This window comes from Daphnia magna, linkage group LG7, assembly GCF_020631705.1.
Source record: "Daphnia magna isolate NIES linkage group LG7, ASM2063170v1.1, whole genome shotgun sequence".
In the NCBI taxonomy this organism is placed as follows: Eukaryota; Metazoa; Arthropoda; class Branchiopoda; order Diplostraca; family Daphniidae; genus Daphnia; species Daphnia magna.
Window position 1 is genome coordinate 7,125,534 of NC_059188.1, and position 26,849 is coordinate 7,152,382.

General features: G+C 41.6%; 1 protein-coding gene and 4 pseudogenes across 1 annotated transcript; 4 read left to right on the forward strand and 1 right to left on the reverse strand.

Moving 5' to 3' along the window:
- Positions 1–6,874: 6,874 nt before the first annotated feature.
- On the forward strand, positions 6,875–8,725 carry LOC116926930 (annotated as a pseudogene).
- A 1,201-nt stretch (positions 8,726–9,926) lies between these two features.
- On the forward strand, positions 9,927–10,560 carry LOC116927545 (annotated as a pseudogene).
- Positions 10,561–11,491: 931 nt separating this feature from the next.
- Positions 11,492–13,748, reverse strand: LOC116927544. The gene is given in 4 exon segments (XM_032934579.1): positions 11,492–11,876; positions 11,967–12,135; positions 12,253–12,369; positions 13,373–13,748. Coding segments are annotated over 4 exon segments (1,047 nt in total).
- Positions 13,749–17,309: 3,561 nt separating this feature from the next.
- On the forward strand, positions 17,310–18,362 carry LOC123474507 (annotated as a pseudogene).
- A 6,024-nt stretch (positions 18,363–24,386) lies between these two features.
- On the forward strand, positions 24,387–26,090 carry LOC123474508 (annotated as a pseudogene).
- The last annotated feature ends 759 nt before the right edge of the window (positions 26,091–26,849 follow it).

Below are 26,849 nucleotides of genomic sequence, written 5' to 3' on the forward strand. Positions count from 1 at the left end.
TAAAGAACAAAATTCGTTCGTGACCCCACCGCTAACTTCGCCCGTTCGAGAAAGCCAAAAGAAAATTCACGTTGACAAGGTATATTATCTTCAATCTCTAAAAAGTTTGGTTGCATCTAAGGACACATTTTCATAAAACTGGCAACGGGTAAAAATAATTTTTTAGCAGTAGACGTAAGAGAAAGAAAGAAAACACCACGTTGATTTGTTGTGAGTTTCATTTTTAAGTGTTTGGTGTGACAAACTGATTGTAATTTTTCTAGTTCTTTTTCTTTCCTCGTGAAGTATTCCGCCGTAGTTTGCCTTGGTCAACCAAAATTACGAGAGATTGCAACAATATGATTGGGAACAAACGGGGCATACCCAATCCACCAGCAAAGCACGTAGGTAGCATTTCGCCAGTTTTTTTAAATAGATATAGTTGTCAGCCATTGGTATGTTATTTCAGTCCTTTGCCATTGTCAAGTTCCATTTCCCTGGCAATTCCTACCAATTTGATATAGCCCCTCTGGGCTGGCTAAGGAAGTCGGGTAACAGGAACACAAGTTACTGGCCTAGTGAGGATAAAGTCCGAACTTCAACCCAGTTGGTGACTTTAATCAACAAGAAAGCAGTGGTGGATTAAGAAACATGGCCAGTCTTCCCCGTTACCGTCATTGCCAAATTTGGTAAGATAGAATCTCTTCGAAAGTAACACTAACCAAACAGATAATAAATTGTTTTATTTTTTAGATACATACAAGGGGGCACAAGATAAACTGAAAGACGTTATTGCTGGCGAAGAGGTTGTCAGCACTGACTTAGAAAAAAGGGAAAAGGGGGCTAGAAACGCGGCAAAAAAACGCAAAACGGCTGCTGCCTTGACGCCTGTTCCCATTGCATCCACCTGTGCTAATTCTATCTTGTCTGATGGTGGAGCCTGTTCCCATTGCATCCCCCTGTGCTAATTCTATCTTGTCTGATGGTGGACCTTCTTCTAATATTTCACCATCGTCCCCGAATCCTGCTCCAGAGGATGCTCCAACAGATTACGGGCTGAACGGTCACTCGTCGGATGTGAGTTTTACTCTGCTCCCAGTACTTCTCACATCTGACGATGAAGATGGCCGTTCCAGCACGCAACGTGAATCAACACAAATCATCAGATCAAGAAGAGCCGGAAACAAACACCAAGACATTTCAGTGGCCACCCTTCTAAGTATTCCGTCAGCACCGGAAATGAACCTCAGCAGAGAGCCCTTACTCCTTATGTTGCGTTTGCCAAAAAATCTGCGCCAACAGGTAACTATAAAGGAACTTTCATTTTGACTGTTGTTAAACTAATTATATTTATTGAGTTGACCAAGTTGCGGCTAGGGATCCGACAACGTCTCTGATGTCCCCGTGTGATGCGAAAAAACTGGACGATATTCTTCAAACCAACATCAGAATTCTCCGCGGCCTGGAACAAGTAAAAGCTACACAAGCGGACATCCAGAACACGCTGTCAGTGATCATGACCAATACGATCCCCTCTGATCCTGAATTACTGGGGATTAAAGATGACCTTTGCTTGCCAGTAAAGTCCCTGACAGCCTTCGATTAAACTGAAAAGATTAAAACTGGTAGGGGAGACTGGAGTATGCCGGGACACCGGGTCAAGAGGGACAGTGGGGGGAAAAATAGTAGATTTTAATAAAATTCAAATTTTTTTAAGTATGTTATTTAGATACATACAATCTACTTTGGCATGAAATTTGGTTGAGTTTTGTCAATAACTGTATCAGTTATTAACAAAACTAAAGAAACGGTTTTTTTTAGTTAATTTTGTCTCCGCCATTTAATGTTTCTAGAAAAAAATAATCGCAAATGGCATGTAAATTTTATATGGAAATGAAGCTTAATCATTTCTTTATCATTCAAAACAAAAATTATAATTTTCGATCAATTACTGTAGATAATATTAACGTTTTAAAAAAATTGTCTTTATCGGGAAATCGGGACAGCTGTTTTTGACTAAAATGGGACATTAGTGGGCGGGTTTGGCCTTCAAGCCCATCACTCAACACCGAGCTCATGACGGCATTACTATTCCTTACAATGATAACAAGAAATCGATTATTCAGCATATTAATCGATCACAATAAGCCCAACCCCCACCTATCTTGTAATAAGGGCTTTTTTATCATATAAGAAAAAATTTGTATTAACACAATAATCAAATTGAAACATTTATTAACTTATAGAGTCTATGCAGTGGGACGCTATTTAAATTTTTACAAATTTTTTTAATGAATTTTAAGGCGAAAACGGAGGACGTCCCTCACCACCCACCCTAGTGTCCTCACTTACCCCTCAAAATAGGCACCTCCCACAAATCTAAGAAAACTTTAAAGGTCTTATATGGGAAAATGGTTTATTATTAAATTATATAAAAAATATGGGGGGTACATTGCAGTATGGAATACATAAAAACAAAATAATAAATTTATTTAATGATTAGTTAAGGAGATATAAGGGGAAAACGAAAACCGTCCCGGCCTACTCCAGTCTCCCCTAAGCATTGTCGTTGATTTATTTAATTTTCTAGCGTAGTAGCTAAAAATATTTGATCTATGTTGAATTTCATAAATTGTATTTGACTGGTGTGGGAGGCACGTAGCATAGAATTGTGGGTAAGGGGCTCCACAAATTCATGAGGTACAGCGTCGCATCGTAGTTTTGCTTTAAGGGCCAAAACGGGGAGAAAAGGTGTTTCTGCACCACTGCAGTTGCAGCTGTCGCTATCGATATAGGATGTAATATGTTCAAGACTCAAAGCTAAATTATAGATTTTTATTCTGTATAATTTTAGAAAGTCTTCACGTGACTCGTGGCGTACGGCTGACGGAGGAGCAAATTGCAGTAAAGTTTGGGAGGTGACTAAAAGCAGGTCCAAAAAAAGTCGGTAGCGACGATAAGAGTGTTGACGATGGCGATTCGTCACCGGAAAACTAGGACAAAGATCCATTCAAGTTCAAGAAATTTTCAATTAATCCACTTTTCTCGGTTCTCATACAGTTATTTGGAATTCCATTTCTGTTTCTCTTCCCTGTATTTTCCGTTATCACGGTATCAATAATGTGCCGTTATCAACGCAATAGTCAAGTGAATTAAAAAAATACAAGAATTTGTTTTTCAATTTTCGATTGTTTTTCTATTGTAACGATCCACCGACCAAATCAAAACTCAAACAGTAAATTTTAACGCATTGCTTTTATGTCCCTGTTTTGACCCCAAATTTGTTGCCCCGAATGACCCACTTTCTACTTTTATTACTCTAACGGTAAAGTCAGCCTTCTTCCGCCGACCTTATATTTTTGAACACTCCTAACCTCGTTTGACTTTAAATTTGACTCTCTGTGTTGCCGTATAAAAGACGGACAAACTTCACCAGCAGTAGGTCGAGTAACCAGTCGACCAGCGAGGCAGTCAGTGAGTCAGTCTTCTCCAGATTCCTCCCCCCGTCTGTTACCTTTTCCCTTTTGTTTTTGCCGCTGTGTTTTGTAATGTAATTGGTGTCAAATTTAAATAAACATCATCAACACGCCAATTGTTTCACTATTTTACTTTTCGCAAACACTAATGGCAAATCTTACCTTCAAGTGACAACAACAGGTATATTGGCCCGTAATAAGCCCAGTTTGGGACCATAAGCGGCGCAAAGAATAAGAATATGGGCCCAGAAAGAAGCCGTGTTTGAATCCGCAGGCTACGCGATCAGCGCAAAAAAGACGTCCTAAATCCTACTTTTATCCCTGGTTTTGCGGTCATAAAAACCTGATTTGGCCGCCTATCGGCCCATAAGAAGACGTTTTAAATGCAGTAGGCACCGTTACAAAGACAAGGATAAAAGACGTCTTAAAGACGGAATCGTGTTGTCTGGGATGCGCTCCATCTGGCGAAGGATACTTGTATATATTTTTTTTTTGATTTTTTTGTGTGCACCGATGAAAACAAAATTTGATACTAGACCTTTAAAGTTAGTTTTGAGGCTTAGGTTGTTGTAAAAAATAAAATAGTTAAGGGAATTAGAAAAAGATTGGTGATCACTCAAATTCTGACGGTCTTAGAATGTAAGGGCACATAGCAGAGTGATAATGCTGTTTGCTATGGATCTAGAGTCCCGTGTTCGAACCGCTGCTATGACTAACTTAAAAAGATTGTTAATATATGTGTAATATAGTCTATGGCTATGAATGGTGAGATACTAGTGTACCCAACCACAGAGGAAGTGGTTTGATGAACTAGAAGAACTGTTGTCATACCAGAAGGAAAAAGAAATTAGAGTTGGTAGAAGGACTGGAATGGGACAAGGTACTAGAAGATAAGAATGAATAGTGGAAGCTATTGTATTCTATTGTATTTGGTATGAATAACTTAACCGCCTATTATTATTGTGTTTGGTATGAATAACTTTAACGCCTATTATTATTAGTTGGGTCATTGAACCGATGTACAATGTTGCCTAAAAAGATAAAACCCATTACAGTAATATTTTTTTGCATGTTTTAAAAGGCAAAACCCATTCATTCCCGCCATAGAAAATCGATATAGTTCATAATACGGCCAACGGTGGCGCTGAAACACGGCAAAGAAAAATCGGTTCGATAACAGAGCCGGTTCCATAGCTAGGCGGTTCTATAACTGGACCGGCACTGTATCTGAAATTGTTAAATTTTTTATTTTTATTTTCAAGATAGTTTTTTAGTGTAAGTAAGATAAAAATAAAAAATAGTAACACCTGTAGAAAATTTTATTCTACATTTTTCTACACTAATCTTAATTCCACTCAGTGTCCTATTCCTCTAGAAACTTTAGTTTATTTGCAAAGAAATTTGGGGTGTGTTGGCCCTGACACCAACGGGGTTGTTTGGCAGTGTTCGCTGAACTGAAAGGGAGTAGTTGTGGGAGGAGCTGAATAGACGTTTGGTTGAAAATAAAATGAATTAATTGATAAAAGAAGGGTGAATTTTTTTTTAAATAATTGGAATGCCATTTTTCACAAAGGCCATGTTCAGAATGCAGATTGCTCCTGGTTTTTTTTAATGGGAGGTTCTTATAAATCAATCTATTTTTTTAAGTAATCGATAATTAATAGAACCATCCTCCATCAACCGATCAGCCCCATTACGATAATTTAACACGAAAGCAGATTTATGTAATTTCTACACATAAAGTGATATTTTTAATGGTAAGGATTTCCCAGTAGCGCTCCCCCTTCACGTTTTAAACCATACCGTCCTTACCGCCAAGTACAGCCATAATTCCGGAGCTGGCCGAAAGGAGAAGCGCAGTCGAATTCGTCTGCTAGAGAGGGGGAGGAGGGAAAATGTCGACTGCTGGGCTTTACGTGGAGTGAGCCATCTCCTTATCTCTGGTAAAGCTTGACTCTCCGGGTGAGAGTCGGCTTCCAGAATAAAACGAGATAGAGATGGGGATTTAGGTTAACTTACAGTCTGTGCATAGTGACAACTAGCGGCGGTAGAGAAGAACGTGGCGGGTACGGGCACCAAATAGTTTATTCAATACACAACACTTACACTTTCAAAAATTAAAAAGGAATTGTCGAGTTGAGCACTAGAAAAAGACTGAATTCGGTATGGTTTTGGAGGGACATTTTATACGGGAGAACAAGGTCAGGTTAATTTCACATACGGGGAAAGGTAGAGAATATTTTAATGTAAATTTAACACTAAGGTGTGAAAAAGTACCGGGTGAGGGTTTTCGGGTTAGGGTTCTCCGTGGGAACCGAGGTCGCATATCGAAGGTGTGAAATCGGTGGTGGAAAAAGGTTCGCGGCTGGTCGTTCCTTACAATAGAGATAGATAAAATTAATAGATATTTAAAATCATAGTCGACCTAGTCTCGACTAAGATATCTATGTAAACGAAGGTTCTATTCCTGGGCTAGTAAATTGGTTTCACGACCACACGGTGAAACTAATTCCGATGCCTGTGCCCATTGAGATGTGTGAAGCTGCTTGCAAATACCTTCACGTGTAATTTACCAGTAGAAGGCATTGATTCGATTTGAACTTTGGTGAACCATTAGTCAATGTAATTCAATTCAGTTCGAAAAAATATTAACACGGAGATGAGAGAAGAATTGACTTTATTACCGTTAATACTGGTTGAAGATTCAAGAATTGGTGAGATGATGATCTCAAAAGGTGAGCTTTGTTATTAGTGCATCGAGATATGGTTTCGATACCAATTTTTTTAGTATTATAGTTGATGGTGTTAACAAGTATTTTTCGGTATTGATAGGAGTGAACGTATGACTCATAGATATTTTGGAATGCGCTTCAATCTGCGCCCCGTCTGGGAGTATCGGAGAATTACATCCTCCCCCATGGATCAGAATAATTAATATTTTTCTCGGTGATTAAGGTCTGTTGGTAGGGCATTTTGAATGGTTATTGTTATTTTTTGTTGTTTTTTTTTTGGTTGGACGGGATGCAGTATTCTCGCTAATTGTTGACGGTGTTTCTGATAACAAGCAGATAAATAATTGAGGTCCGGGGCGTCATCGACAGCAGCTGTGTCTGGACCATTTGAGAAACTTTCCAATGGAAACAGAATGGGGCGAGTTGTTATACAGTGCCGGTCCACTTATACGACCGCCCTTCTGCTTGCACCACTTTTTGGCGCGAACAGCCCCTGTTCAAACTTTTATGCCGCTAAATGTACCGACAGTTGGATTATTTTAATCCCTTTTCGAGGTCTATTTTTTAAAATGACTATTGACCTTCATTAAGATGAGAGGGCTGGACTTTTTTGAACAAAAGTGCATTACGTCATCCAGTGTTCTGTTGTAAGTGGATCAGAACGCATCGCTATTGTACTCGTGAAGAATGGGGAAAGCAAAAGAAAATTTAGATCCGCGTAACAATACTCTTAGTGCTAGACAACGTGACGGTTTTAAAGTTAAGAGAGTAAAAGCTCCACTAACTGTTAAAGATAAACTGAAGGTGATTGACATGTTAAAGAGTGGCAATTCCCAACGTAAAATTGCGATCGAGTTCGACATTTCAAAATCCCAAGTGCAGCAGATAGGAAAAAACCAAGATTAAATTTTAAAAGGTGTAGATAGTGGTGATTTAAAATTGTCGGCTAAGGTAACGAAGAATAGGTCCGAAAACAAAGAACTCGACGATGCAGTTTACACCTGGTTTACAGAGATGCGCAATCCAAAATTTCGATGCAAACCATTGTCGATTTCACGTGCACACATTCAAGCTCGTGCGTTACGTGAAGCTGAAATCCGTGGCGTTTCTGGGTTTTCAGCATCTGATGGTTGGTTCCGAAATTGGCGAAGGCGCTATGAAGTTGGCGTGAGCATTCGCCTTTACGGAGAGGCTGGCGATGTCGACACGGCCGCGATTGAGCCGGTTATGCGTGAATTGCGTGTCCAGTTGATAAATTATGATCCGAAAAACATTTTCTATATGGACGAGACAGGGTTGTTCTACCGCGCCATGCCTTCGCGGACTTATCTCGCTTACAACGAAAGTCGGAAAACAGTTAGAGGGACCAAAGCATTGAAGGCAAAAGACCGTGTCACACTAGTGTTGTGCGTCAATGCTGATGGTAAGTTAATTTGACAAATGCGTTGATGATTGCACACCGTTTACATTCAAATTAACTTTAAATTTTTAAGGGACCTGCAAAGTAGACCCTCTGATTGTCGGCTCAGCCGTTAAACCTCACTGCTTTCGTGATTCACCTTGCCCAGTCCCTTATATCAACCAAAAAAATGCTTGGGTTGATTCGTTGGTCTACCGACAATGGTGGGAAAATATTTTTTTGCCTGCCGTTCGTGACTGGACAGATGAGCCCGTTGCTCTTGTTATGGATAACTTCTCGGGCCATGATGTGAGTTGTGAAGATCCTACAGGGCAGGTAAATATTTATTTTTCTTTCCTTTTAATTCAGTTTTCTAATTCTAAATGATAATTTTTTCTTAGGTTTCTGTCTTCTTTTTCCCACCCAATTCAACATCGGTTCACCAGCCACTCGATCAGGGAATCATATCTGCTGTCAAGATCGATTACAAAAAGCGAAAGCGAATGCTTTCAAAGTTCATCGAGGCATATGATGACATCGAACGAATCCAGCAGTTAGTCAGTACAATAAAAAAAGGAAGAAAAGGACTCAGTGTTGGTTGTCCAGCTACCATTTTAGACGCAGGCCAGATTATTCGCCAGTCATAGGACAATTTGTCTGAATCTGTCATTCTTAATTGCTGGCGTCATTCGAAATGCCTTCTACATTTGTCCGAGACTTCAACACCTGAAGCTCGCCCGGTTAGGTCTAAGCAAATTGAGTCTGCCGTTCGTGAATTGACAAAAGCTATATCTAACGTCCATGTTTCAGCCGGCTTTGCCGACTTAATTGACGGCAATGAAGCCCATCTAGTCAATAGGTGGATCAATCTTGAAAATGACCCTGAAATTGTTGCAAATGATGATTTGCTGCTAGTCACAGAGGTCGATGAGTTTTTAAACGCATCCGTTGGAGATACATTCATGTCAATAAGCCAGTGTGATAGTCAGCCAATTAGTCAGGAAGATATGTATGATCCCGAAACCGAATTGCGTAATAATCTGTTGAAATATGCTGTTGAAGCCATCACTATGCCTATTAATGACCCTGTTCTTCTTGAACTTGCCCAAAAGGTGCGCGCCCATATCCTAAATGTTTAATTTTTTTATTCTGTTGGTTTTCGTCATGGCTTATTTTTTCTAGTCTTGTTTCTATTTGATTTGAGCCTACATTTTTAATATTTCATACACTTTTGTACTGAGACAAGCCAAACGATATCGCATCATATCAAATTAAAATCAGTCGTCACCTGCTAATCACTACTATAGCGTCCGACCACTCATGCGACCATCCGGTTATACGATCGCTGCACCAAGGGGTCGTATAAGTGGACCAGCACTGTACCTGATTTTAATTTTAGCTCCACTGCATGAACTACTTCATCTGATCCGGGTAGTAAACGTGTAACCAACCTATAAGGCCATAACTGTCAGCTGGCATTGGCTTCATGTATAAACCCATTTCTTCAACGCGAATGGAGCTGGACGACGTGTAGCAGTACCGCCAACAGTCCAATAAATAAGTGAGAACCCGGTTCCTTTTAGTTTCTTGTGATATGACTTATTTTCTAGTCGTGGTTGGGATGAGTTCCCTAATTGGGGAGTGGTTTGTTTCAGAGTTTAGTTTGTATCCGTAAATAAGGTCGCCAGGGGTAAGGGGGAGAGGTTCCTCTATATAGTTGTTATTGTACGTTAGTGGTCTCAATTGATGATACTTTTCGCCTCAAGACTTACAGTTTCTAGTTGAACGAATGAGAGTAACGCTCTTCCAATGGCATTTCACAACACTTGCTTCAGGGTGTGAATCAGTCTATCCCACTAACCACCCCACCAGAGAACTGGATTGACGCAAAATTTCCAGGTGATTTGGTTAGTGGTGAGGTAATCGTTAACCTTAGCATCCTCGTTAATTCTTTTGAGGTAGAAAGCTGCCAATTTGAATGTTTTTGCAATGCATTATCTTAAAGCCCGTTCACACCAGAAGTTTTTCGGCTAGCCGAAAGACGGAAGACGAAGAAACGAGCCGAAAAGCGAGCTGAAACAAAAAAAAATTCGTCTTTCCAAAGTTGAAACTTTCTAAATTTTTCGGCGCCGAAAATCGACGGAAAGACGAAAGACGAAAGCTGAAAACTGAACAGCCAATCACAGCTTTCCATTTTTGATGCGAAAATCATTTTTCATATTGGAACAACATCAGCAATGCCAAATCTGTCTGCTGCCATTCTGTCAACAAGCGGGTGTCTTGTGTTCCTCGTGATTTTTGGTTATTTTTAATTGTTGTTCGACTAGTTTCTAGATAAAAATGCCCAAAAGGAGGTCACCGATGAAATCTCCCAATCTCGGAGTGAGCGCTGCGAGCAAACAAATTACCAACGCGTATGTGTTAAATTTATAATTTCAGAACTCTGTGTGGCAATGTGATCGTCATCGCTCATATTTTAATTATTATTAGGAATGAAAAACGAGTTAAAATGTGGTCAAAGGCAACGACTGAGAGATTCATCCAGTCTATTGAAAAGCAGTCAGTTTTGTATGACGTGACGATGTCTGACTATAAAAACCATGTGTCCCAAGCTACAGCTAGAGCTGTCTTCGGAAGGGAATTTTCCATCAGTATGCTGTTTACATTTTCTACAAATTATTGCAAATATATTCTGTTACATGTGTTACATGACTGTTTTTCAACAGGTCCTGATGACGTCAAAAACAAATGGAAGCAATTGAAGGACACCTACAGGAATAAAAAGAAAAGGCTGAGTGAAGAGGATCCAAGTGGCAGTGTTTTGGAGGGTTCCAAACGTGCGAAGAAGCGTTGGATATATGTCGAACAAATGGGATTCCTATCCACATTGTATGATGATGCCGAGTATGTATATATTATATTAAATTTTTTATACGTTGGGCGACAATTAGGAATATTTTCTACTTATCAGTAGGGTCACAAATGTGGACGATGAGGATGAAGAAGGAAAACGAAACGAATATTTGGAGGAAGAAGGTAAACATGTAAAAAATTGGAGGTTGAGAGCAATATTTGAAACGGGGAATTTTTATAGTTCTTCTGGTACCACTTATGTCCTTTTCTAAATTTTGCACACAAAAATGCTATAATAAAAGACTTGTATTTTCAGATTGAGATGATCGTGACCAAGACAATACGACGGTCTCTTTGAATGAAGTCGAAAATGATTCTGAGTTTTCTGATGATTATTCCTTTATTGAAATGGATCCAATCGCGAGTGGTAGGTATAAGGAGACCATCGAGGGACGGAAGGAACCTGGTTTTAAGACTCCGATATCTTCTGCTCCAAGTCGAACTGCGCCTAGAAAGAAGAAAGGGATCATCAAGAATGTTTTTATGTTTTGTCCGTGGACTATATATTACGTATTATTGTTATTATGTAACAGGCAAGAAGGCTAGTCCGGAGGGCAAGGCTGCCAAAGAAATTGGACAGATGATGAAAACAATTGAGCAAGTTTTAGAGAGCAAACCCGATTTCAAGAAATGAAACCCTCCCGAGCGAATCCTCAACGACATTCAAGAGGATTGGATCAGCTATGGCAAAAACTTGGGATTGCGTGTGGCTGCGATTGATGACGAGGAGTCGCGAGATAACATCCGCCACGAAATTGAGCAAGTTATTTACCATACCAAGCAGGATCTGAAGAAGAAAAAAACGTTGTAGTGACTGACGAAGAGAAGCACTCGTCCTCCAACACAGATAAAACACGATTCAAGTCGATTAAAAGATTTGTCATTCGTCTTCTTGTACGTATGTTAATGTGCCATTCATATGCCATTGCTATTTGTACGAACTTAAACACAGCAATAAAACAGGGAAACGTCAATATCGCCCCTTGAACTTTTTATTCGTGCTCCATAAAATACTTTTCCTGCCACGGAACAATACCCTCATTGTTAAAATACTTCCTCTGGTAATCACGAACATCTTTCGCTGCATGTGAGGCATTTTGTCCCAACTTGGGAGCAATGTCTTGGAAACAGCAAGTCAATCTCTCTCTTTCGCTGATGTCTTGACGCCATTGGCCCGCTGATAATCTGCCGTTCTGGTAGCGGTCACCGTAACTTGCATCAGCATACTTCGGATCAGCAACTGAGAGGAAACTGTGCAGCACCACTCCTGCCAGGACTACATTTTTCACATTCTTTGGATGGCAAGGGATCGGTTTCAAGAAGACGCGCCAGTGTGCTGCCATGATCCCAAAAGCGTTTTCAATAGTCCGTCTTGCTCTGGAGAGCCCGGATAATTTTTTAAAGAGCAGTTTCGATTTTAGAAGAGATTCTGTCAACCACATTTGATTATTAACAATAATATGTTACCTGTAGTTGTATATCATCCACGACCTGGGCATGAGACCCGTGCAGCGGCCTGGATAAGGCTTCTACATTTACACTTCTTGACGAAAAGCGTTATCAGCTACAACACCATAAGGCATCTCAGGGTAATCACTTGGATTTGTGTCTGGGAGACGACTAGGTAAGGGCAGTCCTATAACATTCATGATATGTCAATACTGACTAAATTGATATTAATAATTAAATCAAATTAGCCCACCCAAGGAGTTCGTTACGAACTGCTTTTTCAATGTGGAAAAGTTGTAGACACTTCTATCGTTTTCTCTGCCGTACGTTCCGAAGTCAACCAGCGTGAAACGATAATTAGCGTCACAGATAGCCAGAAGCACCATACTAAAAAATCCCTTATAGTTGTAGTATAAAGAACCTAAATTATTAAACAGTAATGATTATTAATTATCAATGTGAACATGTGATAGAGGCCTTCGGCAAAAAAGGGAACTTAGAATATTTTCAATATTGCTGCGGCGGGGAAGCTGCAGTAGGGAAACGAAAGGGAAAGAGAAAAACTTAGCGTATGTTGGGGTGTGTAAGAATGGAATGCGCTAGCAGTGGCGCTGCTATATGTGTAGTGTATATGGGAAAGGCTTTTGCAGTGATAGCAAAGCTATAGAAAATCATAGAAGGGAAGTGATATATAGTGGTACTTAGAAAAATTTCAACTGTTTCGTTCGTGTATGAATTTCTTAAAAAAGTGGGAGCTGTTAAATTCAAATAGAATACATTACTATCAAAATTTTACTTATTTTTTCAAGACTTGATTTTTTACTACTTGCAATGTTGTATCGCTACTGAATAATTATAAGGGATGGACTTCTAATAAAATATACTATTTCCTAATTTGTTACTTCTGTCGTAAAAGATGGAAATATGGGAAGTTATGTTATTTATCGGCTTAATTAGAGAGGGAACAAATCAAATACAAATATTTCAAAAGAATACAGGGGCAAGAAGAAATAATGAATTATTTTATACTTGTTGGACTTGAAAGATTGTTTTACGGTATCACAACATATGACACGACATAAGTATGGAAAGAATGTAAGAAGTGCAATAGTCTAATGGAATAATTTTCTTTTTTTTTCTCTTTGTTTCAGAGAGAACTCATGTAATTTTGTGTTTTGTTTGTTTGTTTTTTTGTTTGTTTTGTTTTTTGTTTTTTTTTTTGTTTTTTGTTTTTTTCCCCCCTCTGGAGATTATTGTTCTCAGATGTTTTTTTTCCCTAGCATAAATGGTATAGAGGATTTTTTTTAAATAATTACAATAAAATCATTCGACCATTCCATCAGTAAAGCGAATTGGTTTTCTTCGATTTCTTTGCAGGCGTCGTCTGGTAGCATTTTGGTGTTCCGGCTTTTCTGCTTACAAACCGTCCTTGGACTCTGTTAGTGGATTTTCAGACTCGTTAGTGTCGGGTGTGGAGTTGTCATCGGAAATTGGAGTGGGATGACGCTGACTTGTAGCATCGGCGCATATTTCAGCGGATGGCAACTGATTTTCTGTATTTTGATGAGATGAAACGGCAACGTTCTCTTGGCTTAACTTTCGCTGATCAATTTCTTGAGTCGAAAAATTGGTGTCAAATGGGAGAGCGTCACTGTCAAAGGTATCGTCTGGATTGTCAATGTCGGGGCCGATTTCATTTTTGAAAATATCGGTAGTCTGAGTTGCAATCGATTTACGGAATCGATTTACAAAATCCAATGGGTTTTCAATAGATGGACAATCTTCAGTCTTCCAAAGCATTGTTTCTTACAAAGGTTTTAAACGATTGACATGGGTACGCTGGCATACATAGGAATTATCGGCTATATCTACTGTATTATTGGTATGTACTTTTACAACTCTATAAGGGCCTTTATATTTCGAAGTTAATTTCCTACTGTCGCCTTCTTTTACTACACGAATATCTAATAAAACTCTATCTCCTACGACATATTTTCTTTCTTTCGTACGTTTATTATATTGTTCAGGCTGGCGGTTCCGTGCTTTCTCGCTTTCTTCACGGACTCGCTGAAAGTTATAGCGCAAATGATCAGCTAAATTTCCTACATAGTCGGATACAGATTTAAAAGTTTGAGGGGAAGCATCTAAAAATTCATTAATGGGAATATTAGGGTCTCTACCGTGGACCAAAAATATTTCAGTTTCTTCAATCTAAACCATTCAGGTTTAGATTGGCTATTCTCCTCATTGAATTGTCCTTTCTCTAAATACTTTCTAATGGCTACACAAAGTTCGTCTTCTAGCTGTTTTTCACAAATCCACTTAATATTATTTGGTTCCGGTTGTATACTAGCAACTTTTGTAACGAAACGTCAAGCGAAGCCCCTTCTTGCCCTTTTTCTTTTGCTTAATTAAACTAAGACCTTATTTCTTAAACTCTCCTTAACTTAATACCCCACTAGTTGACCTAGTTATTAGACTTTCTAGAAAATATAACAAACGGAGAGAACAAGTCTCGGCACGCCCGTTATAAATAGAAAATTTTACGATTTGTCAAAAGCCGCCCAAAACGGCCTTAACCTGCCGTGGCTAAAAATAGATATATTTTTGTCTGTTGGGAATTGCCCGAAACTGCCCGAAACTGCCGGCCTGTTTTTAACAATCGTCCAAATTCGTCCGATACCGCTCGAATTTGTCCGCCTATACCTCTTCGTGACGTCCAAAATCGCCCGATACCGCCCGATTTCGTCCGCCTATACCTTAACATTGTCCCGCATGTCCCCCACGGGATGATGACTAACATATAAAAAGCCACCGCAAACTCCCAAAAGGCAGTCAGATCTACTCTGCCTGCTCCGTGTGCCAACTTATGCCTCTGCCGCTCTCCCGCCGAGCCCGCTACCGTAACTCTTGCAAGCCGCAGAATAAGTACCCTTTAAGTAATCACTAAGTAGCTGATTGACTATTACTTTATTACGTCTATGCCTTGAAGTTAGTACCCATTGGTAACCTTAAAGTGTCATGAGTCTTCTTCCCTCAATTTACGAGCTTGTTTAATTATTCTACGGCGACCTGTTGCAAATCGGTTTATAATACACGGCTTTTTATTTATTGTGTGCGTGTTGTTTTATGCTTGCTAAGTATACAAGACATTGTGAGTAAAGACGCCGCACTAAATTAAACTTTTCCGTATTGGAGACAACATGACAACGTCGTGTACTCCTTTACATCTGGTGGCAGCGGTTTTCGAACTCACTTACAATGTCGCTGTATACGGGTGCTAAGCCTTAAACTGGACGTACCTTCTTCCAAAAATCTAATAAGACTGATAAAGCTCCCGTTGAACTCTCTCTAATTCCACCTTTTACGGCTGATCTGACTCAGCCTAATACGTACACTCCTCACAATTTTCCTCCTTCCCATAAGAGACCTACTCGTTCAACGCTAAATTACGTTCCTTTAGAGCAAGTAGATAATCCTGAGGCTATTTTACGATCTAAGAAGATACGCATCCAAAACACGGACAACGTAAATCCGTCACTTATAACCAGGATTGCAAATTTCTTTACACCCAAAAAAGTGACAAATCTAACCAATTTATCAATAAGTACCGAAAGCTCCAACGAAGGCAGTATTAAAACAGAAACCTTAACTACGCAATTAAGCACTATTTCCCAAGCCCCGCAAATTACTGTCATCCCTGAATCACATAGTGCAAACACAACGCCCACGATCAGTTCAGTAAGTGACAAAACGGACCCAGCAAACAGCAAGGTCCTAACAAATAACACCCCATCCGACGAAACTAACACCGACCAGCCAATACAAAATATCTGTGTAATAAATAACGAGGCCACCACATTCCACCAAGATCGTGTAGACAACCAGACTATCGAAGAAACACTCTCGACCATAATTCCAAACACTTCAGACCTTTCCCCGCCCACTAGCAACTCATTTTTCGAATTAGTCGACCGTCTCACAGGGCATCTCCATATTCCACCACCAAATACCAGTACTCCCCAAGGAAACATTACACCTAACACGCTCAACTCCACCACAAACGCCATCAATAATCCCCTACCTTTCACGCCCTACATCGAAATCGAACACATCCTGACAGCACTAAGCCAACACAGCAACGCTATCGGCGGAGACGAAATAAGCCCCGATATCATAGAATACCCTTTAAGAACAATTTCCGCGCATGGAAAAGTGGAACACCACGACGAGGATTGCGACATTGCACAAACAGTACGCCCATCTACTCCGGCAAGAGCTGAAACACATACGCCCCGCGTATCCACAAGCCAGTGCAATAATCGCTTGGATAACAACGGAGCTAGAGAGCACCCCATCCAAACAGCAAATCCATCCCCTCCGACAGGCCATTCAGCGTGCATATCTAGAGACGTGCGACCATCATTCCCACTTTCCACTCCAGCCCCACTTTTCAGAACTATTGCACAACTTAACCAAACTCGCGGAAAGGAAGAAACTCACGAAAGCTCTACAACTCTGGCAGCACGAAGCGAGCGAGCTGACAGCCCTTTTGTGTGCATTTGTGACCGCTGCAGTCAACGAAATAAGATCCATTCTCCATTTTGTGAAAATAACGGGCCAATTCGCGGTCGTAGCGCAGACTTACACCACAGCGCTCCGGAAAGAAGCGAGTACCAAACACACGACACGACAAGGAACCTACTCTCTCATCCAGCCACTCGAAACCCTAGCAATAACACTGAACACAAAACACCGGATCGGGATCACGCTATTTTGTACAAAATTCAGTCAACTGATCAAACCCTTGTTCGACCTCAACCACGTTAAGCCCCTGCCGTCACCTTTGAAGATCAGAATCCGATCCCTCGTTTTCCAAATACGTACGGACCGGTTTATTACCCCCAACAAAAGACACAAAATCCTCACCGTCTCTGGTTTGATACAAACCGAGCTGACACTCTAAAACGAACCGAGGCATATACGCCTTACCCGAAAGAAGCGGGCTATCAAACTCCCGAAAACAGCACACACAAAGAAGCTTGGGTAAACTGCACCAATTACTCACCCACTGACGGCACACGGGACGAAAAGAAAAGCGAAGACCAAGAGTGTTTATTTAACGAAAAAGGAATCAACAACATAAACATCACAAAAAACCAAGAAATGGCATCACCCCCAAATTATTACCGGAAAAATGACCACCGTAAGGGCAGGGAAGCCATCACCATGCTGAATCAACTACAAAATTTCTCAGGCAGCCCCACTGTTCGCTTCGATCGTTGGATTAAGCTTTTCGACAACGTCGTAGCCATGTCAAACTGGGACAACGCAGAAATAATCAGTATGCTGTCAACTAAAATGTCGGGCAAAGCATAGGACTTACTACAAAATATCTTGGAATCCAGCGATACGTACGAATACGAAGATATCAAGAAACTCTTCCAAGAAAACTACCATGGATCCGAAGACATTGACTTTTATCAAAACCAATTCGACGAGATACAACGGCAGCCAAAAGAAAATATTTTAAATTATGCCTACAGACTTAAAACGCTATACACACGTGCCTATCCCTCCAACAACCAGGAAACACCCGAAGAAAAAACCACGCAACTAAGATTACTTCGACAAAAATTTTTGCAAGGACTGGAACCAGAACTTCAAAACATCGTAAGACAAAAATCGGTATCAACATTCGAAGAACTCGTATCTATCACACAGAAGTACGCAAAGCGCGTCCAATCGGATACGATAAAAAAAGACAAAAGGATATTTGTTAACGCAGTAGCTAGCACTCAAGACCAAACAGCTATCCTACAAGCAATCGAAAAACAAAGTGAACACATAAACTCAATCGCATCCTGCCTGAAATTAGCCACCACTGAACCTGCTCTACAAGAAACAAGCACATCGCCCGACTTGAGCGGAAAAATTGGCCGTTTAACGGACGTCATAACAAACCTCGGCAGCATCATGCAGGCTAGCATTCGTCAAACAAATGAGATACGTCAACCACTCAGAAATAACTTCAGCTATCCCCCGAACCAATCAAGACACGGAAATTTCTCAAACCACGCCCCCCAAAACAGTTTCAACCGCCAAGGCCCAATGAACGGGTTCCGACAACCAGTCGGAAACACTTTCGGCAGGCCTAACGAAAATAACTCAGGTCAGCAACCCTTCCAACGAAATAGGGCAACGCAAAAGGCCGCTGGCTGCTCAAACTGCGGCCTCACCAACAACAGCATCGAAAGTTGCTTTCGATTTAGAAAACGGCAAACGACACCAGAGACGCCACCTACCTGTTACTTTTGTCAACAAGTAGGCAACGTAACGAAATTTTGCCCCGAGAAGAAAAACTTAATTAAGCCTAACGAAACTGACGCTTCACCGAACCAGGGAAACGAATAAAGGCCAGCCGTAAAATGGGGTTAACGGTCATTAAGCCCCAAAACCATACCATCAGTCGCAAAAATTCCAGCTTTCAGTAAATCAGCAGCCCCTCGACTTTCTGTGAAAATTCACGATATTCCGTTTAAAGCATTATTCGATACGGGTGCAGCGCGGAGCCTTTTACATATAGATATTTTTAATCGGATAGCGTTGGAAGAGCAAGTGAATTGCTCTGAGTCCGACGTAGAACTATACGATGTGCACAACAAAAAATTGTTCACGTTAGGGTTAGTTTCCCTACCAGTTGTTTACGGAACCAATTTACTAGACCAAGAATTTATCGTCACGAACGGTATATCAGAATCATGTATATTGGGTCTGGACGCCACAGACAAACACGAGTTTATTTTTGATGGCCGCTCTAAAACTATATTCCTTGCCCGTGACAAACTGGAAGGTAATCAGGAAGTTAAACAAGATGGGTTATTACCGACGAGCCAAGAGTCAACGGTCAACGTAGCCATGACTCTAGTTAGGAAGGTTTCAATTGCCCCTAGATCTTCTCAAGTTGTAGAGGCCACATTAAAAGAGCAGGGTGATAAATTAGGCACTAGCTCTCTCTTTTTATTTTCCCAGAGTATGGATTTACCAGAGGGAATATACATAGGCAATTTCGTAAACGCTACGAACGAAAACAGAAAATATCAGATTGTTGTAGAAAACAATTCCAATATGGCACACACTCTACCGAGAGATAGTCCCCTGGGTGAGGTAGAATTCTCTTGTCAACTGATAGGCAAAGTATCATCAGGTCAAGACTCTGCTTCTCGGGAGACCGTTTCCACTGAAGGGTGTGTTCCCGAAGCAGATGTGGATGTTGAACCACAATATAAAAAACCGTTAGATGCGCTTCTAAACGAATTTACTGATTTATTCGCGACAAAAGACTCTAGTTTAGGGAGTACAGGATTAATAAAACATTTTATTGATACGGAAGGAAAAGGACATATTCGACTTCGACCCTATCGCACAGGCCAAGGCCAAAGAGAAGAATTAGAAAAACAGATAAAAGAAATGCTGCAAGCAAACGTAATACGACATTCGACGTCCCCATGGGCAGCTCCAGTTATTTTAGTTGTAAAAAAATCGAGGGAATTGCGTTTTTGCATTGACTATAGGAAATAAAATAATTTAACAAAAAAAGACTCTTATCCACTTCCGAGAATCGACGGCACCCTCGATAGGCTGTAAGGCAAAAAATTCTTTACAACCTTAGGTCTGGCATCAGGATACTGGCAGATCGAACTAGAGGAATCCTCTAAAGAAAAAACTGCTTTTATTGTAGAAAATAATCTATACGAATTTGTTAGGATGCCTTTTGGTCTATGTAACGCACCCGCGACTTTTCAGCGCTTAATGAACCATATACTTAGGGATGTAGCAGGACAAAAAGCTTTAGTTTACTTAGATGACGTAATAATTTTTTCCGATTCTTTCGAGAGCCATCTGAATGACATACGAGAAGTCTTTTCCCTAATTAAAGGCGCAGGACTTAAATTAAAATGAAAGAAATGTCAATTCATGAAACAATCAGTGAATTATCTTGGGCATGTCATTTCTACTGACGGCATTGGCCCTGATTCCGCTAAAATAGACAAAATTGCCAATTATAAAGTTCCAACATCAGCGGAAGAAGTACGATCGTTCTTAGGCCTAGCTGGGTATTACAGACGCTTTATCGAAAATTTTGGATCTATTGCGCAACCTTTAACCGCAAAGACACACAAAGACGCATTGAAAAAAACCCTTCACCTGGACCGATAAAGACCAAATTGCTTTCGAAAAACTCCGTACTTGCCTAATCACCCCCCCACTACTTGCGTACCCTAACTTCGAGCTTGAATTTCTGCTCTTCACCGATGCTTGCGATTATGGAATCGGCTCCGTCCTTTCGCAAATACAAGACGGTGTCGAAAAACCTATCGCATACGCCAGTCGCCAATTAAAACCAGCTGAGCAGAAGTACGCCACTGTAGAAAAGGAAGCCTTAGCCGTCGTATTCTCCATTAAACATTTCCGACACTACTTGTTGGATAAACCATTTACAGTCATCAGCGATCATTGTCCCTTACAGTGGTTAGAGGAACAGAAAGACAACAACGGAATATTAGGCAGATGGGCTATTTTACTAGACGGTACGAATTACAAAATTAAATATCGACCAGGACGTGTGCACCAAAACGCGGATTGTCTGTCTCGCCTCCGCGTAGCCCATATTCGAACGAGCGAGACGTACCCGGACATTTTAGCAAGCCAGGCCGCGGACCCGATATGTCAGTCAATGAAGGAATACCTCAACGATGGAGTTCTCTCGGAAGAAAATGAAAAAAATATGCCAATCTGGGCAAAGGAAATTAGCCTCTACCAAGTTACAAACGGCATACTCTACCGAATAGAAACTTCAACGTCGAAAAGCAGAAGAAATTTTTTAAATCCCCAAGTGGTTCTACCCCTTACCTTACGCCGAACAGTGTTGAAGCAGATGCACGACGAACCCATTTCCGGTCATCTGGCATATCTCAGGACTTATTTAAAAGTTAAAAATCATTACTACTGGCCCACGATGAGAAAAGATATAAAAGTATATTGTACCGCTTGCGAAGTTTGCATAGCAAACACCAACTCTACTCTCAGAGCTTTCCTTTTTCCACATGAGCTAGCAAAATTCCCGTTTCAAGTAATCGGGATAGACTTTTTAGGCCCTATCCAACCCGTGTCCCCTAATGGAAACAACTGTATTTGCGTCATCACCGATTACTTCACAAAGTACGTGATCGCTGTCGCCCTACCTAATCAAACTGCCCGTCCTACGGCAGAATGCGTGTATAAACACGTTGTGTTGACCCATGGGCCCCCACTGGCCATCGTCTCGGATAGAGGACCGAATTTTACGTCCGGGTTATTTAAATACTTCTGCAAGCAACTCAACATCGAACAAAGATTCACCCCAGCATACAATCCAGCGAGCAATGGGGAGACGGAGAGATTTAAACGTACCCTAACGACTATGCTAAGAAAAGAACTCGTCGACGGCCAACATCATAATTGGGAAGATGTGCTGGGGGAAATCTGTTTTGCATACCGAGCGTCCGTCCATTCTTCCACAAACGAATCTCCATACTACATGATGCACGGCCGGGATTGCAATTTTCCCATAAACAAAATTTTGGGGGCAGTTCCCGAAGCCGTACCCTCATCAGGTGGTTATGTGGACAAACTCCTAGAAAGACTACGATACAGCTTCCACCGGGCACGAGAGGAAAACGAAAAAGCCCGGGAACGACAAAGAGAACAATATAACAAAAGGGCGAAAGTCTTCGATTACAAACCGGGAGATCGAGTCTTACTAGACGTCAGAGTTGTTCAAAAAGGCGACAACAGGAAGTTCACTTCGAAATTCCGAGGACCTTATCGTGTCGTGAAAGTATACCCCAACCGCACAGTGGATATAGCAGACAATTCATACAACTGCCAACTAGTGCATTGTAACAGGCTTAAGCCGTTGTACGGAACTATGTTATGGATGGACGATCCGATACCGGATATCGAATCATCGGTCGAAACAAGAGACCCATTCCGGAAACACATCGCCACCCAGACTAACACAGAAAAACAACAGGAAAGTGAAAATGACTACGAGCACGACGTGACGGAACAAAACAATATTATGGAAGACACGGAAGGGGAAGTAGTGAATCTCAAAGCGACGCGACTTCAACACCTCCGAGTGTAACCTTGCAAACAGTGGACGACATGGTTTCCGAACACATGTGTGACACTCCCACTGAAACATGTGTTTCAAGTAAAAATCTTCCACGGCTACGCGCCAGGTCGACAATTAGACCAAAGATGCGTCTCATCGCCGAAATTTAAAAACCTAATAAATAAACAAATCGAGGTCAAGAGAGACTATAAAAGTTCAGTGCTGCACATTGGACGACACTCGTGGGACAATTAGCCGTTTACAACCGAACAGCCTAGGTCAAGATCCTCCAACGAAAGTTCACTAACTTTACAACACGATGATGAATGGCGGAGAAATGAGTATTTAAAGACCTCGAAAACGAACGTCAAGCATCCATTCCTTCCCCAACAAACATACAGTAAAGATGTCTACTCCCCAAATCATCTCGGATGAAGACTGGAGTCTCATCGAGGACATCTGGAAGATGGAAACGTCGCTCAACAACACCGTTGAGCTGGACGACACCATCACGGAGGACGACGAGACCGTCAGCCTCCCAGAAACCCGCTCCCTGTCCACGGAGCTGGGGCATTATGTATCCGATGATGCCCTGGATGAGTACTTCGTAAACCGGAACGCTCTTCCGAGCATAACCAGCCATCCGGATGGAACTCCCAACTGGGAGAACATCTTCGTCCTGGACCGCTACGTGGGGCGGCTCACCCAACCGGGTGGAGATAGCGAGCGGAGATGGACACCATTCGGCCTCCCCCAGCAGCGTGGCCACCGGCCTCCTACAGCCGGATGTCCACGATGAATCTACAGCTGCCGAGAGCAACTCCATCGCCGGGACTATTCATGGCCCCCACACGTCCAGGCTGGACAACCAACATAAACCACAGGGAGCTCTTCCTTATGTTCCTTTCTTTATTGCTAGCTTTTGTTTTATATACAACTATGTAACACAAATACAAATAAATGTTACCTCGCTTTTGCAATAAAAATCAATAAATAAATAAAAAACTTTGTCAATTGTATACCAAAACAAACAAACAAAAAAAAAACAAAAAATACAAAAAAAACACAAACAAAAAAAAATTAAACAAAACAAACAAAACAAAAAAACCCCAAGAAAAAAAAGAAAATAATAAAATAAAAATTAAAACAAAACAAACCCCCCCCCCAAAAAAAATAATAATAATAGTAATAAATAAAAAAATACTTATAAATAATAAAATAATAACTGGGTTGTTTTTCGGGAGACACTGTTAATGCTGCACAAACTCCCGAGAGCCCGCATCGGCCATCATATAGGATGCGCCTGATAAAATCGGATAAAACTTGCTATAAAATCATAATTGATACGCTAACTCTAAGCTCGTCGACCGTTCTCTCCATCTCCTTGCTCTATATCACCCTTACCTGTTTCTGCCTTTACCCAACTTCCACCCCCTAAAATTTTTGCCGTACATATATCTCGGGGAAACGCCCCAGGCAACCATATGGTGCGCCCTCTATGATATTTTCACCCCTTTTATTCATATAGCCATATAGCACTCCCCTTGTATTCCTTTTTCCCACTCCTACGGTAAACGAAAAATCAACCTGCCATATTTCCATAATAACCCTCCGTGACACGACTGTCACGCAGACTGTTCCCCACCCCTTCATACCATAGGATGCTTCCGATAAAAACGGATAAGGCTCCAACAGCTATACGATTCAATAGGCTACATTTTCAGCCATCCGATACTATAACCCGCCCAACCCCACTCCTTACCCCTCTGCACGCTCCTGCAATAGTGAATCGCTTTTCTTCGTGTAAACCCCTCAATAAACGAACTCCCACCACAACCACCTCCCTCCCCCCCACAATTTAGGATGTCGGGAATAAAGCCGGATACAAACAGCGTATGCAAACGTACGTTGCGGCAGTCCATTTCACCATCTCTCACTTCTCCCTCCATCTTCATCTTACTCACTTTCCCCCATTGCCCCCCTGCGACAACGCCATGTTTCCCCCTGTAGCTCCCCTTATCCGACCATCGACCCCTAATGCTTATTACCCCATATAAGATAACATGTTTTAGATACAGATAGATAATAATATTAATATACGGCCATATGCCATTGCTCTCCACATATATGTCCATCCCCCCCCCCCAAACCCTATAAGTGTATCACAAAAAAACAAAAAAAAACAAAAACAAAACAAAAACAAAAACAAACAAAAAAAAAACATTTACTGCCTGGAAATACGGTAGTAAATCAAGGTGTTTTTATGATTACCTTAGATAATGCCGACCCTCGTCATGCTACTCCTACTGCTCTCCTCGACCAATGCATTCCAGACCACGACATGCGACTGCAACAAACCAAGCGGAGTCGGACTCCTCCAATTTTCCGATGGCTCCTGCGAACCTGCCACACGCAATTCGAATACGAAAGTCGACTATCGAGTCATGACCGACAAAAAGGCAGCTTTTAACTTCCCGGGATACATCTGTGGGAATTGGAAATCAATTAAGCATATCACGATCAATTTCGTAGGACAAGTTATTACCGTTCCGGGACGCATCGCCATGGAAACGACGGCGGTAGAGTGTGATATAATGAGACAGTCGAGGTGATGCAACGAGAGCCCAATGATGAAATCAGAAAACAAATGGATATTTAACCAAGAACCGGAGGACTTCGGATATTGGCTAAGAACCACCACTGTGGTTACAGTCAACTGTATGTTAGAAGAAGTCGTCCTTTCCCGAATTGACGAAGGAGACATGATAAACACGCGTAGGAAAAACCAACGTATCCCATGGATCTCTATCCCATAACCATCTAACATTATTTTGGATCGACACCTACGGAAAACCAACTGATATCGCAATCCGACAATTAGAGAAAGGCGTGGGATTCTTGTACGAATCTTCAACGAACGGGACTTGGATCCTCCAAGACGACTCCAAACAGTTGGACTTTCACGTACGGTTGGCGTCACGCTGCTAAACCGTGAATTGCGACAAAAAAATAGACAGTTGGACCGTGATCGGAGACAACCATTTGTTATCATTAAATACCCATTGGGACCGTCCGCAGTTACCGTACCATCCATCATCAAGGATATTGTGACAAAAAGAAATGGCCCTTTAGATATCAACATCCGACAAAACGCAAGAATCCAGTATTTGGAGGACACCGCCATCCGTCACGAAAATGAACTTATCCGCGTCATCCAGAGCATGCAGTGCGACCAACGACGTGCTAAACACGCACAAGCCGTGTCAACTGCCCAATACAATGGATGGCTGGCAGCCGCACAGCTGGGTCTTCGGCAATGCATCAAACTGATGGCCACCGGAAACATCGTCTCAGCCCTACAATGCACCCCTACAACAGTAAATTTCACGACGGATACAACCACTTGTGGACCTCAACCGCGGTTCAACAATTTCACCATTGGCCGGTCCGGTTGGGAACTCACTGCTTTCACGCCATGCTACTGGGCTGGAGGTATCGTGAATTTTAACGACAAACCTCACGCCTATCGCAATAACACGTGGCAACCGGTCGAAGCATCCGTCGTCATCCCACAGCGTGATTTGGCTGACGCTTTCCGATATCAAGACGTCAACTTCTTCGAATATAAACATCAAAGCAATCCCGCTTATACGGAAGTCCTCATTAGCCCAATGGATATAATGGCCGATATCACAGCCTCCATGAACGAACACTCCCTGACTGTCCCCAATCAAATTACAGGGACATTGGCTATCGTCATATCCGCAGCCGACAAAGCAGGTGTCGGAACCTCTACCAATTGGTTCGAGAATTTTAAAGTCTACTCATTCATCATCCTGCTCATCGCTATCTTCCTACTGATCGCTCGTGCTTGTTACGCCCTCGGATTTTGTGGTTTGATATGGAAATGTTGTTGTAAGCCCCCACGTCCTCCCCCTACGGCGGTTTACCAGCCGAGAAGCAGCCGACCCACAGGTCCCTGAATTTTCTTTTCGATTGCGGGACGCAATCTAGTATGAGGGGGAGCGATGTAACGAAACGCCAAGCGAAGCCCCTTCTTGCCCTTTTTCTTTTGCTTAATTAAACTAAGACCTTATTTCTTAAACTCTCCTTAACTTAATACCCCACTAGTTAACCTAGTTATTAGACTTTCTAGAAAATATAACAAACGGAGAGAACAAGTCTCGGCACGCCCGTTATAAATAGAAACTTTTACGATTTGTCAAAAGCCGCCCAAAACGGCCTTAACCTGCCGTGGCTAAAAATAGATATATTTTTGTCTGTTGGGAATTGCCCGAAACTGCCCTAAACTGCCGGCCTATTTTTAACAATCGTTCAAATTCGCCCGATACCGCTCGAATTTGTCCGCCTATACCTCTTCGTGACGTCCAAAATCGCCCGATACCGCCCGATTTCGTCCGCCTATACCTTAACATTGTCCCGTGTGTCCCCCACGGGATGATGACTAACATATAAAAAGCCACCGCAAACTCCCAAAAGACAGTCAGATCTACTCTGCCTGCTCCGTGTGCCAACTTATGCCTCTGCCGCTCTCCCGCCGAGCCCGCTACCGTAACTCTTGCAAGCCGCAGAATAAGTACCCTTTAAGTAATCACTAAGTAGCTGATTGACTATTACTTAATTCGTCTATGCCTTGAAGTTAGTACCCATTGGTAACCTTAAAGTGTCATGAGTCTTCTTCCCTCAATTTACGAGCTTGTTTAATTATTCTACGGCGACCT